At 41.3% G+C, this 13,041-nt stretch overlaps 1 protein-coding gene across 1 annotated transcript; it reads right to left on the reverse strand.

The window, feature by feature from the left end:
* Positions 559–9,351, reverse strand: C1S (complement C1s). The gene is made up of 12 exons (XM_021395764.1): positions 9,081–9,351; positions 8,585–8,641; positions 7,974–8,178; positions 6,579–6,756; positions 6,189–6,314; positions 5,220–5,419; positions 4,862–5,015; positions 4,489–4,604; positions 4,183–4,261; positions 3,795–3,932; positions 3,216–3,290; positions 559–1,814 (listed from the first exon to the last, which is right to left on the reverse strand). Exons 2-12 carry the CDS (start codon positions 8,587–8,589, stop codon positions 1,018–1,020), a joined length of 2,073 nt encoding a protein of 690 aa, XP_021251439.1. The 5' UTR covers positions 8,590–8,641; positions 9,081–9,351; the 3' UTR covers positions 559–1,017.

The following is a 13,041-nucleotide window of genomic DNA, read 5'->3' on the forward strand; positions in this document are numbered from 1 at the left end:
ACTTAAGACAGTACTTAGATCCCCTTCTTAACTTCTTCCTTTTCAAGCTGAACAAGCAGAGTTTCTGGCATCTTTCTTCATATGCCATCTGCACCAGTCCCCTGACAATCTTAGTCAAAGGATTACTGTGAGGGATTTGGACTTGAAGTAGTGATCTGGAGCAGAAGACACTCTTAACACATATTAGATGGTCTTTTCCCACAATACTACCTTCCCAAAATCAGGCCATTTTTATTTCTTATCTAAAACAATAAAGTTTGAAAAATTAAGCTCTAGGTACAGTTAAATGAAGAGTTTTGAAGATATTCTGTTCTTCTGCTTAGCTTGATTCAGTCTGAAGTCTGAAGTCCTTGTTGCTGGTGGTGGTTGGTCAATGTGCTGCAACAAGCTCAGAAAAAATTTCAGAGAAAGTCTTATGTAGAGAAGTAAGGTAGCGTAAGTTGCAGCTTGACGAAAGTTGGCAATATGTTGGTTCAGTAAGTGACTGGACTCTTGATTTAGGGAGTTTCAGGGAGATCTAGGTCTAGACTGATAAGGAGAAAGACACTACACACATAGGAAGCAAGTTTGGACATTCTTTAATGCCATTAGATATTTTGAATGACATAGGAAATATGGAAATCAGAAACTAGGCTTTGAGCCTACCCTGGGACTAACAATTATTCTCTCTCCCCTACATTGAAACCTCCCTGTCAGGTAGGGCATGGGTAGGTCTTCATCAAGTGGGAAAAATGAAATAGAAAAACTGAGAGGAAGCAGAAGGAGACTCCTTATACAGAATAGCATCTTCCTCTTATGCTTCCTCATAGTAAAGTGTGGAAGAGGAAAGTGAAATTCCCTTACCGGTCATAATGACAGTGAGGAAAAAACAATGCGTATTCCTGACTCTCTACTCACTCAGCACAGACACAGTGAGTTGCCCTGTTATACATGAAAAGCGAACAGAATCATAGCCAGAACATGTAACCATCGCATTTAGGAAGAGTGACTGTGCTAAAGGGAGAAAGAGCTGATCAGCTAATTCTGCGGAGCTTCTTCGTGCTCATGCGTATTCATGGTCTCTGTAATCCAGTCCAAATAACGCACTACCTTGGTGTAGAGACCAAAGGTACCACATTTTGGTCCCCAGGAGATCAACCCAGCCACATAGTACTGGTTGCTATTAAGAGGATCTTGGATGGAATAAGCTCCACCGCTATCCCCCTTACAGCTGTCCTTGCCACCACCAGCACAGATCATATTGTCGGTGAATCGGTATGCACTGGAATCAGCAGAGCCCTCTGGTTTCACAGATTGGCACCTGTCCATGCCCACCACAGGAATCTGGGCCTTCCAAAGATAATTGGGCAGTCTTCCTTTCTCCTTCTGCCCCCAGCCAGCAATATAGCCTAGAGTCCCTATTTGTAGCTCATATTCAGGCGATTTACCAGGAAGACAGAGGGGTGAGATGTTTGGACCCATCTGCACAGGATCCTTCAGCTTCAGTAGTGCAATATCATTATCAAAATCAGTCCTGTAGGAGTTTGTGGGCAGCCTCTTCCAGCCTGGATGGATGAATGATGCTTCTGGAATCAGCCGCTTGCCACGTTTGTCCAAAACATCTCTACCAACATTGATTGTCCCAGCAAACATGTCAGGTGTGTCATATCCGTCCAGCACATGAGCTGCAGTCATTACCCATCTTTCAGAGATGAGCACACCAGCTCCTCTTGGGTTTTGAAAATACACCTGCCAGGGAAAGTTGCCTTCCTCTGCACGGGTGCCTCCAAAAATCTTTCCCGTCTCTCGGATAGGATTACTAGGTATGCCACAGACTAGAAGGAAAAGAAAGAAAGAGGAACCAGATGGGAGAATTAGCAGTTACAAACTGAGGTTTATCCAGTAATACTGAAAAGCCCATCGTCGCCACTTTCTTGTATCTTCTAAATCATTTTTGATTCTGAGCAATGGACTTCTGCTTATATTCTATGCCATAGAATTCATAGAATTTGAAAGAAGCACTTATAAAGAAATTCAAGAAAATTCAAGCAAAAATCCTATCAAACATTCAATTTAGTCTGAAAATGCTCATTCTCAAATTCTTGTTACGTAATGCTAAACTTTCACAACTGTTGTCAACCAGTCAGTGCTGGGTTTGCCAAAGCTCAAAATTTCATTGTGTTGTAGTTAGCATTTTTGCTTTGCTGAGTTACTTCCTGTAGGTAAAAGTAAATATTTTTTCAAATATTATAAAAAATATATTTTTAAGTAATTGGAAGAATGACACTACTATTTGAAAGGATTTTTTTGTGCGTGTGTGTAAACTACAGATAGTCTCAGATTAGGTGTTCACATGTGTTATTGATGTTTTTCCATTTTCCCTTTCCATTTTTTAGTATGTAAAATCTTAAGCAATGGGTCAGTGGAGATCTTATCTGAGTGTTGTCAGTGCAGAAATGCTCTGTGCTCTTTGAATAAAATGTTCTATCAGGCTATGCAGAATGTGGGATAAGGGCAAAAATAAGGCTGGTCATTATTACATAGCTAGGAAACTGATTGCTTTTTACATTGTCTGGTTTACATTGAACCCTTAGTCATATTGTCAGAGGCATCGTGTACAGATAGCAGTAGGGATTCTGCCTCCACGAAGAGAGGTTGTTAAGCTGAACAGTGTCCAGAATACATACGATTTTAAATTCTCTTTATGATCTGGAAGTTAATACTCAGCCACAACTGTCAGCAGTGAGGAGCAGACATAGCACCCATGCACTTTCCTCCTCAGTTTCTCCCATGAATACAATGAGAGGATGAGAAAGACTTGGTCAGAGATATTGCTTAAGCTTTCAGACCCATTAAGTGTTGCTGAACACTGAAGGACACATGCTCCTAAAGTGCTTAGGTTTTTAGGTTTAGACTTCAAGTGAGAGTGGTGAAAGTCCTTTCCCTATAGCGCCACATCACCAGTATCTGATGGAAAGCTGAATCCAAGGAGGGTTTGAAGAGAAGCTACAGCTTTCAGTATTGTTTAGGAGAGACCAAGGAAAGAAAGACCTGGTATTGCCAGACATCTCTTTTGACCTGTCAGTCTTTTTGCTACATGCAAAACAGTCAGAGATCTGAAGAACTGAACAACCTGAGAATGTGCACACTTGAAGGTATGCAGAAACAGAGTAAATGAAAGAAGCACAGGTCTTCATTACTACATATACATATATATTCACAGGTTTTGATAGTACCTGCAACACATTTTGGTAGCTCTGTTCCCATTTCTTCATTGATCCATTGTCCACTGTCTGAGCATTGATACACCACTTTGAAAACACAAGAAAAGAGTGCCAGAAGGATACAATCAAGATGAAGAGAGTGTTAGCAGTGTTATTATATAAGACAGTGTATTACCCTTACAATTTCCAAACCAAGCATAGCTTGGTAAACATTGGTGAGATCTCTCTAAAAGCGGAGAACTCCACCAGGATGCGTCTGCCCCTGTTTAGTAGGGACCTCATCTAATAGGTTTCTTGAGTCCTTTACTTCTCCACCAGAGATGTGTGGTAAACATCTCTGTGGTTCATATACCAGACAAACGGAGACAGGACTTGCTAATACATCTAAGGTCAATAGCCCAATTATAGACATTATGTCAGTGTATTAAACACAAAAGCAACACAAAACTACTGCCTGCAACCCCACACCAATAAGAATCTTTTCACAGCCTTGACTTAATGGAGTATAATCCCAGCCCCATGACAATAGCAGTACTATTTCTTAGGCCTTTCATCAATTAAATATGTTTCTGTAGCAGACACAACACTTACCTTCCTGTTTGTTTTTTAAGGTATAGTAAGGTGCTTTGCAAGAATACTGGACAGTAGCTTTGTACAGAGGCTCACGAAGTTCAGAGATGTATTCATATTTACCATTGTCAATAGGACTGGGATCACCACAGTTCACAGCTGTAGAGAAGAAACAAACAATCAAAAACTATCAAAGGGGTATCTTCACCCAACAATCTGATTATTCTGTAGTATGGGAAACCACTCATCTCTGCTGGTCCCTGTACAGTCATCCCTGCTTACTTCCTTTGTCCTTTCAGCATGCTCACATCCCAGTCCTTCATTGTTCTCCTAGTCTGGAGATAGTGTGTCTAGAGCATAAATACTCCATTAAAGTCTGCTTCCCACAATACAGAGACAGGTCACTTACGAATGCAGCTGAAATGAGAGTCGGTCCATTCACCATTGTTCTGACAACTGGAGTGAAAAGTTGTGATACTGTCGTGTTGCTAGGGAAAAGAACATGACACATACAAGTCACTGGCCATGAAATGTATCTGAAATAGACACTGTAGTGGAGGTTCTTCAGGATGCTGCAGTTGCTGGAGAAAGTTTGCATTTGATACAGCTGTGGCAAAAACATTGAGTCCTTTCGCTCAGGACACCTGATGGAAAATAGCAGCAGGAAGCTGTTGAGAGGGGCAAAGAGGGCATACGCTTTTTTGGTGCAACTTACCCTCACAATTTCGTAGCCTTTCACACAGGTCACCTTCACATTGTCCTTGAAGTAATACCTGTCCTTCTTTGGGTCAATAACAGAATTGGGAGTGACACTCGGGGGACAGGATATGGCTTTGAAAAGATAGGAGGAAATCAGTGATTAACTGATTCAAGATTTATTTTTCTTCCAGTTACAAACCTCTTCCTTCACAGTGATTATTCTCTGCAGTTAACAGGCATCCTCTGTTTAGTTAATAGCTCCGTAGCAGTAACTAGCAAACCCAGCAGCCTGAAGAAGTTAACATGCTGTTGTACCATGAATCTGACCCGGGGGAAGGTCTCTCCCTAAGTCATCAGCAGAGGGAATGTATTCCTAAGCGTGTACTCACGATCAGCATAGTAGCGTATTTTCCAGCCTTTGTACTGTACCGCATGGTTTGTCTGGAAGATTATATCAAGAATGTTGCTCCTAGTTTTGATTTCAGGAGGACCTGGAAATCTTCTGCCACAATAGGGACCATAACGCTGCTTTCCAGAGACAAGCTGGAAAAATAATGAACAAGAGAAATGATGAAATACCAAACGTATTCACAGAGATTCCCAATAAAATTATTATTTAGCATTCCCAAAAACTTTAAAAGGCAGCATAGCTGAAATTAAAGTTAAGCAATCAAAGGGTCTTCTGAATATGAGGACAACTCTGGGGAGACCCAGAGCATCCTGACTTCCTCCCTACCCCACACCTACTGTCAAACTGTCGTGGCAACTCCCTTCTTGGTTGGCTGGTTCCACGTCGAAGTCTTCACTGCGTATGGTCAACGCCACAAAGTAGCCTGGCCTCAGAGCCACTTGGTACTTGCACTGCGAGTTCTCTGGGTACTGATTGGGATAGTTTGGACTAGCAATCTCCCCTGATGGCTCAGTGAAGACATTGCCACTGCAGTTCACTAGGATTAAGGAGCACAGAAAGGACTCAGAAAGGAAATGGTTCACTTATGAAGTAGACAAGCTTTCCTTGTTCCACTATATCTCTAGTCTCTCCAGTCACCTGCATTAACCACATCTAACACTGCGTTTTCCCAAGAAACTAAAAACAGTCACAACTCCCTATTCAATTAATGAGGGACCTTAAATTCTAGAGGCCTGATCTACCTTGCCTTCCTGTCCATCCTTTGGAAAACAACTTCCTTGTGTCCTCAGCACTAGGGAACAGCTTCAGCATATCACTAATTTTGTTCTGCCTTGTTTAGTGTCCTCTCTTTCTTCCTCCATCTTTTTTTTTTTTAACCTTCCACTCAATTTAGACCCACTTCTCTCATGCGTAGGTTCTCATCTTATACTTCTTTCAGTATGTCTCATTTGTGATTTTGCAATTTTTTTTAGTCAAGCCAAGCTGCCTTGTGTTTTTATCTTCTTTGAACTACTATGTTTTGCCAGGAATTTAAAGATTCACAGTATGCTAAGAGGGATCTCCATCACAGTCCTTACAGAATGTCATATAACAGTTTCTTAATTCTCTTGACAAACACAAAAAGAATGTTAAGAATTCACAAAGTCACAGCCTACTGCCAGTTCAGATTTGCATTGGGATATCCTTTTCATTATACTATATCTGTTGTGACTGATTGAGAAGGTTGGGAAAGTCTTCCAAGCACAGTATCCCACTTGGCCTAAATTAACTCTTTTTGTTGACCACAATCCAAGTAGATCTCTTACCTCCACATGTTTTCTTATCTTCATAGAGGAAATAATCTGGTGGGCAAGTACAGAAATAACCTCCAATATAATTATTACAGTAATGACTGCAAGGTTGCTCCACAAAATCTGTGCACTCATCCAAGTCTGCAAGTGTGAAAAGAAAATACGTCAGGTTAGTAGCGGGCCCTACAGGCAGGAGGAAGATGGGAAAGCAAAGTAAATACTAGCAAACAACAAGGAAAAAATATCTTGAAGAGAGCATTTACACCAGCCACACTGGAAAGCAGTCCTGTCTGTCTGGATCTCTTTTAAATAAGGCTTGTTCTTAAGGAAACCCATTCTGACAGCTTTCCTCCCCTCCTACTCTTGAACACTACAGAGATTCAGAGGAGTCTGTTTTAACCTTACCCACTGCAACATAATAGGCTGCAAAACCAGTGAAACGCTCCTCATTGGAAAAGTCTGATTGGAAGGTCATAGTCAGGGTGTTATAAGGAATATAAAATTCCTCCACAATCGAGGATCCAGGGGCACGAGTCTTCTTCCTCCCACAGAGCAAACCTTCAACATGGCCACCAGACAGGATCTGCAGAAGAATTCAGAAAGGTCTTGTCTCGTTACTGGAATATGTGTTATTACCAGTACTTGAGTCCTCTAGTTTATAGGTGGCTAATCAAAGGCTTCTAAGTTGCATTCATTTATTATGACATTCAGGTTTATCTCTTAGGGCACAGCTATGTCACAGTTAGCAGAATGTCCTAAAGCTACTTTTTCAACCAGAGCTGGCCAAGGGTAGAAGATAGTCAGCCAAGATACAACTGAACAGAATCCCTTGACAACAAATTTATTGCCATGTGTAAGGTCCTTGAGGAGCATTTCCTTTTACTGACTTCCCAGTTAGGAAATTCCTGTTCTGATTTTTCAGATACAATTTATGCAAGAGAGTTCTCCATTAACAACCTTTCCTCAGGCCCACCTGTCCAAAAAAATTAAACCTTTGTTCCAAAACTAATGTCTGACAGTCTGCAGAGCAGCCTAACAGGTATATTGGCTTGCTGCAAATTGATATGTTATTGTGTCCTCCAGCAAATCACATCCATTCTACAGTCCCACACAGGTCCTTCTCCAAGATCTCCTAGCACTACACTTACTGCCCCTTTTTACACATACCTATTGCAGGATGAGATGGTCTAATTTATGTCTGTGTGTGTGGAAGTGTTAGATGTTTTGTGCCCTGTGGAACAACATGGAGCAGAAACAGTAGGGCTCTAGGGTTTAAGTAGGTGCAAAGATTGGGACAATAGGCCACTGCATTTTTTTCTGAGTAGCCACTATCCATACACAGATCTCTTGACGGTTTTTATCTTTAGTCATTACCAATCAATCTCCACTTTCATTAATTGTTTATGTTCACTCATGGACTAATTCTGAATAATTTCATGAAGAGAAACTCAATGCCCTTTCTCTGAGAATGGGCATTTTCATGGGTTTTTATACCTATGCTTTGCAATATAAAAGTGTCATTAATAGGCTCTTCCAATGGATATGAGAGGAACACAGGGCGTGCAGCACAGATATCATGCTAAGTTGACAGACAATGCTCACATCATTACAAAGTAAACTTAAATTAATGTAGAGACTGTTAGCACAGATATTTTCAGTCATTTGGGGTTATTTGGGATCATAGCAGGAAGAATGCATCTCTTCTTCCAACCTTGAGCTTTGTATGCAGCCCTGCTGTTCTATGCTATACCTCGACTTCTTGTCTTTTTCTCTCTTGATGAGAACAGGGAGGGACGGTACCTTCACGGAGTCATATTCACAGTTCTGCGAAGGTTCAAGATCCATATGCGTGAAATAAAGGCGAATGCCATATCCTGGAGGGACCTCGATTTCCCAAGATTCCTGCAGATCATTTGGGTACACCTGAGGATAATTGGGTGACAAGATCTCACCATACATGGAGGCTGCATCAGCCCAGACAGGGAGACTGAAGAAGATAAGGTACCTGAGAAAAGAGGAAGGAAGATAACATCGCATAATTCTTCTCCATCTGCACATGCACACAGTCCCCAAGGAAAAGGCTAGTCTTTGGCTGTATGTAGCAAACAGCACTGTTCTTGTCTTTGGAGTTCTAATGGCCGGGTGTGGAGCTTGTCTTCTGCAGAATTTCAAACTGAAAGAGTACAACTTCCATCCTGCTCTTTGCTTCTCTCCAGCTGCAGAGGAACTGGTAATGTTGCAGAAATTGCATGGAAGAGTCCTAAATGATATTCCTTGCTTTGCTATCTTGTTTTGGAGGCTGCTTGGGCAATAGACGCGTTCAGATTTGAGAATCATTACATTGAAAGAAAACCACCAAATTCATAAAATGAAATTATTAATAAATGCCCCATGGAGATTCAGTAACTTACCACATCTGAAAAAAAGCTGATCTTCTTTCCTGAAAATGTTCAGGGATTGGACTTTGCCTGGGACAAAAAACAGTGTGATTGATTGATGTCGCCTGTACTTCTGCACGCCTGTTACACAGGTCAAAGACTGTAACATTCTAAGCTCATGGAAAATTCACCAATGATTTGCCTTAAATGCAAGATTATTCACTGCTCCTCCCTGCATACAGCAACCCCAAGCACTGAGGAGGGATGCTGGGCTCACTGCTGACAAAATGGAGCAGTAATCTCTAGGTTGTTACTCACAGGTACTCATGTCCTCCCCTTATGTCCACCAGTGTCTCCAAAGAGCATTATAGAGCCTAACAAACTGACAGAAAGCACCTCCCAACCAAGGGACCCAAGTCGTTCTTCCCAGCACCCCAGCATGGGGCAGCACACACTGACCCTTCTAGCTGTCAGACAGTGACGCTCAGGAATATTTTCATTTCCCATTTCTAAAGCTTGCGATACTTACCTTCTCTGCCTAGTTCATGTGTTCTTCCTCTCCCTTGTCTTTTCTTTCTCTCTTTCTCTTTTTTCTTCCTTTTCAATCCAAAAGTATCCAAGCCTGTGGTATGGGGAAGAGAGCTTTCATCTGCAATGTTGCAGCACCCCCTAGCAGTGTGATGTAGCTCCCAGCTTTCCTGGTCGGATGTGATGCAGGAAAAAAGTTTATCGGCTTTCAGCAGAAAAGGGAATTTCCAGAACAAGTTGCACAACCTTGTTGGCTCCGGCTGTGTGGGGGAGTGCACAGATCTGCTCTGTATTAGAGATTTGCGAGAAATCAGATGACTTTTGGGAAAAGGGAGGGGAACAGAGCTTTCAGCTGCCTCCCATCTCTCACTCTTCCTCCTCCCTCAGAAAGTCATAGATAAACTTCAGAGGGTGTAGAACAGGCAAAGTCCGCACGAGAATGGACCTAGGGCTCTCGCATGGAAAAAGATGCTTGATCATCTGCCGTGGAGACCACTTTGTTGGAAATCTATACTGGGACTGCAAACTCGTGGCCACAGGGTGGCTGCCACTGCTCCTAATCTTATGCTTGAGAAGTGTATTTAGGAAAAAAAAGGTAGTGGTCTTTTAAAGTCACGCCTCTCTGAGGATGCCAACAGTAGTTAGCATGCATTATTTTGCTATTTTTTATTATGCCCACCCTCCTATAACAACCACTAAGGACTCCTAACTATCTCTTTATAACTACTTACTGAGTGCATTTTATGTAAAAGCAGCTAACTCTTCATCAGGCTTAGCCCTGGGCCAAGTTAGATCTATGACCATAAAGAAAAGGAGGACCTTTAATCCAGCCAGTGCCCATGAGCCAAGACCAAAATACTACTGTGCAAGCCAAAAGACCTGCCATTAATACTCTAGAAAACCTCGCCAACCAGCTACGTGGGGGCTGGACTGTAAATGAAGGTGTAAAACTCCATGATAGCCTCTACCTTTACAATCAGCACAGCATGCTCCAGAGCATGTTTTAGCCTGAAGAAAAGCATTCAGGTTTCAACAGGCCATAGGCAAAGTGTGTTAGTAAAACCCACGTGAAAGGCTCCTTTATATTGTCAAGGGAGAGAAACACCTACAGATGAATCATAATTGACTTCACTATGCTCAGGATAAAGGATTTACCTGAAGAACATGCCTAGTCAGTTTTATCATCTAACTGAGAATGGGAAGAAAAAGAAAACAGTATGTCATCTTGCCTCTGATGCCTCCAGGGAGCACAGAATAATGTTTTTAACTGGAATTTTGAGAACTGGGAAAACAGTGATGAAAGATACGCAACAAATAACACTGAGACATTTTCGCTTTGGAACTGGGCAAAACAAAAACTCTACCAGTGGCATTTCAAGTCACAATCTCATTTTAAAATGGACATGACAGAAGTAAAATAAGAGTGTGCTGACATATTTTGCATGTCTTTTCATCACAAGGGAATTGTGTATTTTCATATGAACCTGACTCAACTAGTCTGCCACAGTGGTATATTGATATGTGTGTAAATACTAATAATTAGTAGGAAGGCAAATACCTATTAATTAAGAAAAAGAATACCGTAGTGAAAAAAAAAAGGCAGCTGCATTTTGTGAGGGCACATATCTGCATAATGCGAACTATTCGTGCAGAAGACCAGTGATACTAAGGTATATATTTAAATTAAATAAACATGCTGCATTTTTTGCATTTGTCTAGATTTGCATTGTTGTAAAACAGCTAGGTCACATGTATTTTACAGTTCACTGAAACTACATCAGAAACTACATGAAATTAATAATTGAAAAGAGGAAAAATCATGCCATCGAGGTTAAGACATGATGCCATTAAGGTTGTCAGTGTAATCAGATTCCACTCTGAGGCATATGCATTCTGTTGAATTCCTAAATTACGTGACCACATAGTAGTTTTCTCAAAGTGCTCCTGCATCCTTCATCGTGTAAGACAAATCTTTTCTTAAGATGAGTCAGAGCTATGTAGCTATAACCTTTCTGGCAGATGCTATGAAGAACGGTAGTGTTCAGTTTTTCATAAAATTACCATCTCTAACATACCCGGCTGGCTTGTCTCCCTCATGAAGATAGAGGGAAAAATAGGCTTTTCCTGATTTCTTAAGAAAATCCATATTTTTCTATTTGGAAACACTGAGTCAGTGCATAAAACAAAAGGAATAAATATTAAAAGAAAAAAAAAATCCAAAACCTGACATTAATGAGGTCAAATCCATCAGCAGAGAGTCAAGGATATGTAAGTAGCAAGTAAAATATCTGATCCTTGGCAGAAAGTTGCCCATTTCCCTTTGTGCTAACACAATAATTCAGTGAGTTTCTTGCATGCAGCACTTCCTCACCTTAGCTCTTGTGACCCAGGCTAGTTTTGTTGGTAGTGGTTAACATCAGAGCCAGAGAAATTTCCCAAAGATCTGTCTGTGCGCTGGCTCAAAACCATTGTATATAACCCCCTGACATCCACCTCTGCATGCTGTCCTGGGGGGTTCTTCACAGGCTGTTTATCTCTGTTAGTTACGTTTTTCTCTGTCCTCTCCATGCTTCCTCATCTAAGCAATTCCCAGATGCAAGCTTCATTCAGATCTTATTCATTCATTATTCTTCATTCAGATTTTATTTCGACTCTCCCTGCCAGCACTGAATCACAAATTCCAGTTTTACACACTCTCCAGATAGTCACCTTGCTCCTCAGTAACCCACTCCTCTCCCATAGCCATTTAAATCAGGATAGGCTCCTTGGATTGCCTGTGAAAAGAGGCACTGGCAAGATGAGGCACGAGATTCCTGTTTCAGTTATTCAGTGCAGAAGAGACAGCCCTAGAAAGTAAGTCCTACAAGAGTTCGTAAAGAACTTAGCTGGGGTCTTGTGCAGTTGTGGTCTGCGTGAACACAGTCAATAAAACAAATTTGCAAAGGCTTCAGCAGCTACATTCCTTTATTAACACACTGAGCTAACGGGAACTTGAAGTTTCACACTGAGCAATGATGTAGTGTCATGAAATCACTATATACTTCCAAGACAGTGAAGAAAGATTTTTGGTGATGTCTCCTCCTCTTCCTAAACGCAGCAGTGCCCTGAATGTTTAAAAAAAAAAAACAAAAAACTGAAAAATAATGGTACTCATCATGGTCTAAGTCTAAAAATCAGCTACTGTGCTCTGATCTGAAGTGGCTGTTTAGCATTTAATCTAAGCAGGTCAAATATAGCAATGTTTCAAGTAATTGAAAACAGAACCTCATAGTGGAAACTGTTAGGCAATCTCAGGAGCAGATGCTGCTTCTGAAGCCCTTTTATGACAGTAGTAAATTACAGAAACAAGAAAGTCTAAATCTGTTTTGCTGTACATATAGATAACTGATTGCAAGTGATTTTTTCTTATTTTACAGAGTGGACATCTCAAGTAAGTTACTCTGTGCACTAAAGCAGTGTTTTATGAATTTGTTTCCTCAGCTACTCAAAAAAAAATAAGGACCTAGAAGTTTCTCCAGCCCAGCAAATAGTGCCTTAACTCTCCCTTTGTCTGAAATCATAGATTAGACTTGCGGATGGACCAATGGAGGACTTCAGGAGGACACTACCAGAGAGAGATCAAAATGGTCCACAGCCATTTTTGCTGGCTGCAAATGTGGCCTACAAATCAGAGGGTTTTGCCTTTCTGAAAGGAGGAGGAGTCTGCATCTGCCACGAGACAGATCTGTGCTTGGGCCACAGACGAACTGATATATGCTAAATCCAATGCTCTAAGTCCCACCCGCAAGCTCAGCAGAGAACAAACAGCCCAATAAAAGGTGAGGTATTGTCATGGTTTTATGATTTTTCGGTTACTGGTACTCCACATCATAACATCATGTAGTGAATGTACCTGGTTCTCGGAAGAGAAGGACTACTACATTCCCCACGGTACTTTGCTCCTCTGTTACCATTTTCCAGCC

Source organism: Numida meleagris, chromosome 1, assembly GCF_002078875.1.
Source record: "Numida meleagris isolate 19003 breed g44 Domestic line chromosome 1, NumMel1.0, whole genome shotgun sequence".
Lineage (NCBI taxonomy): Eukaryota > Metazoa > Chordata > Aves > Galliformes > Numididae > Numida > Numida meleagris.

Coding starts and splice junctions, on each gene's coding strand:
- C1S (XM_021395764.1), bottom strand. Junction 6,757..7,973: donor GTGAATATGACTCCGTGAAG/GTACCGTCCCTC, acceptor ATTCTTCTGCAG/ATCCTGTCTGGTGGCCATGT. Junction 3,291..3,794: donor CTTAAAAAACAAACAGGAAG/GTAAGTGTTGTG, acceptor GTGTTTTCAAAG/TGGTGTATCAATGCTCAGAC.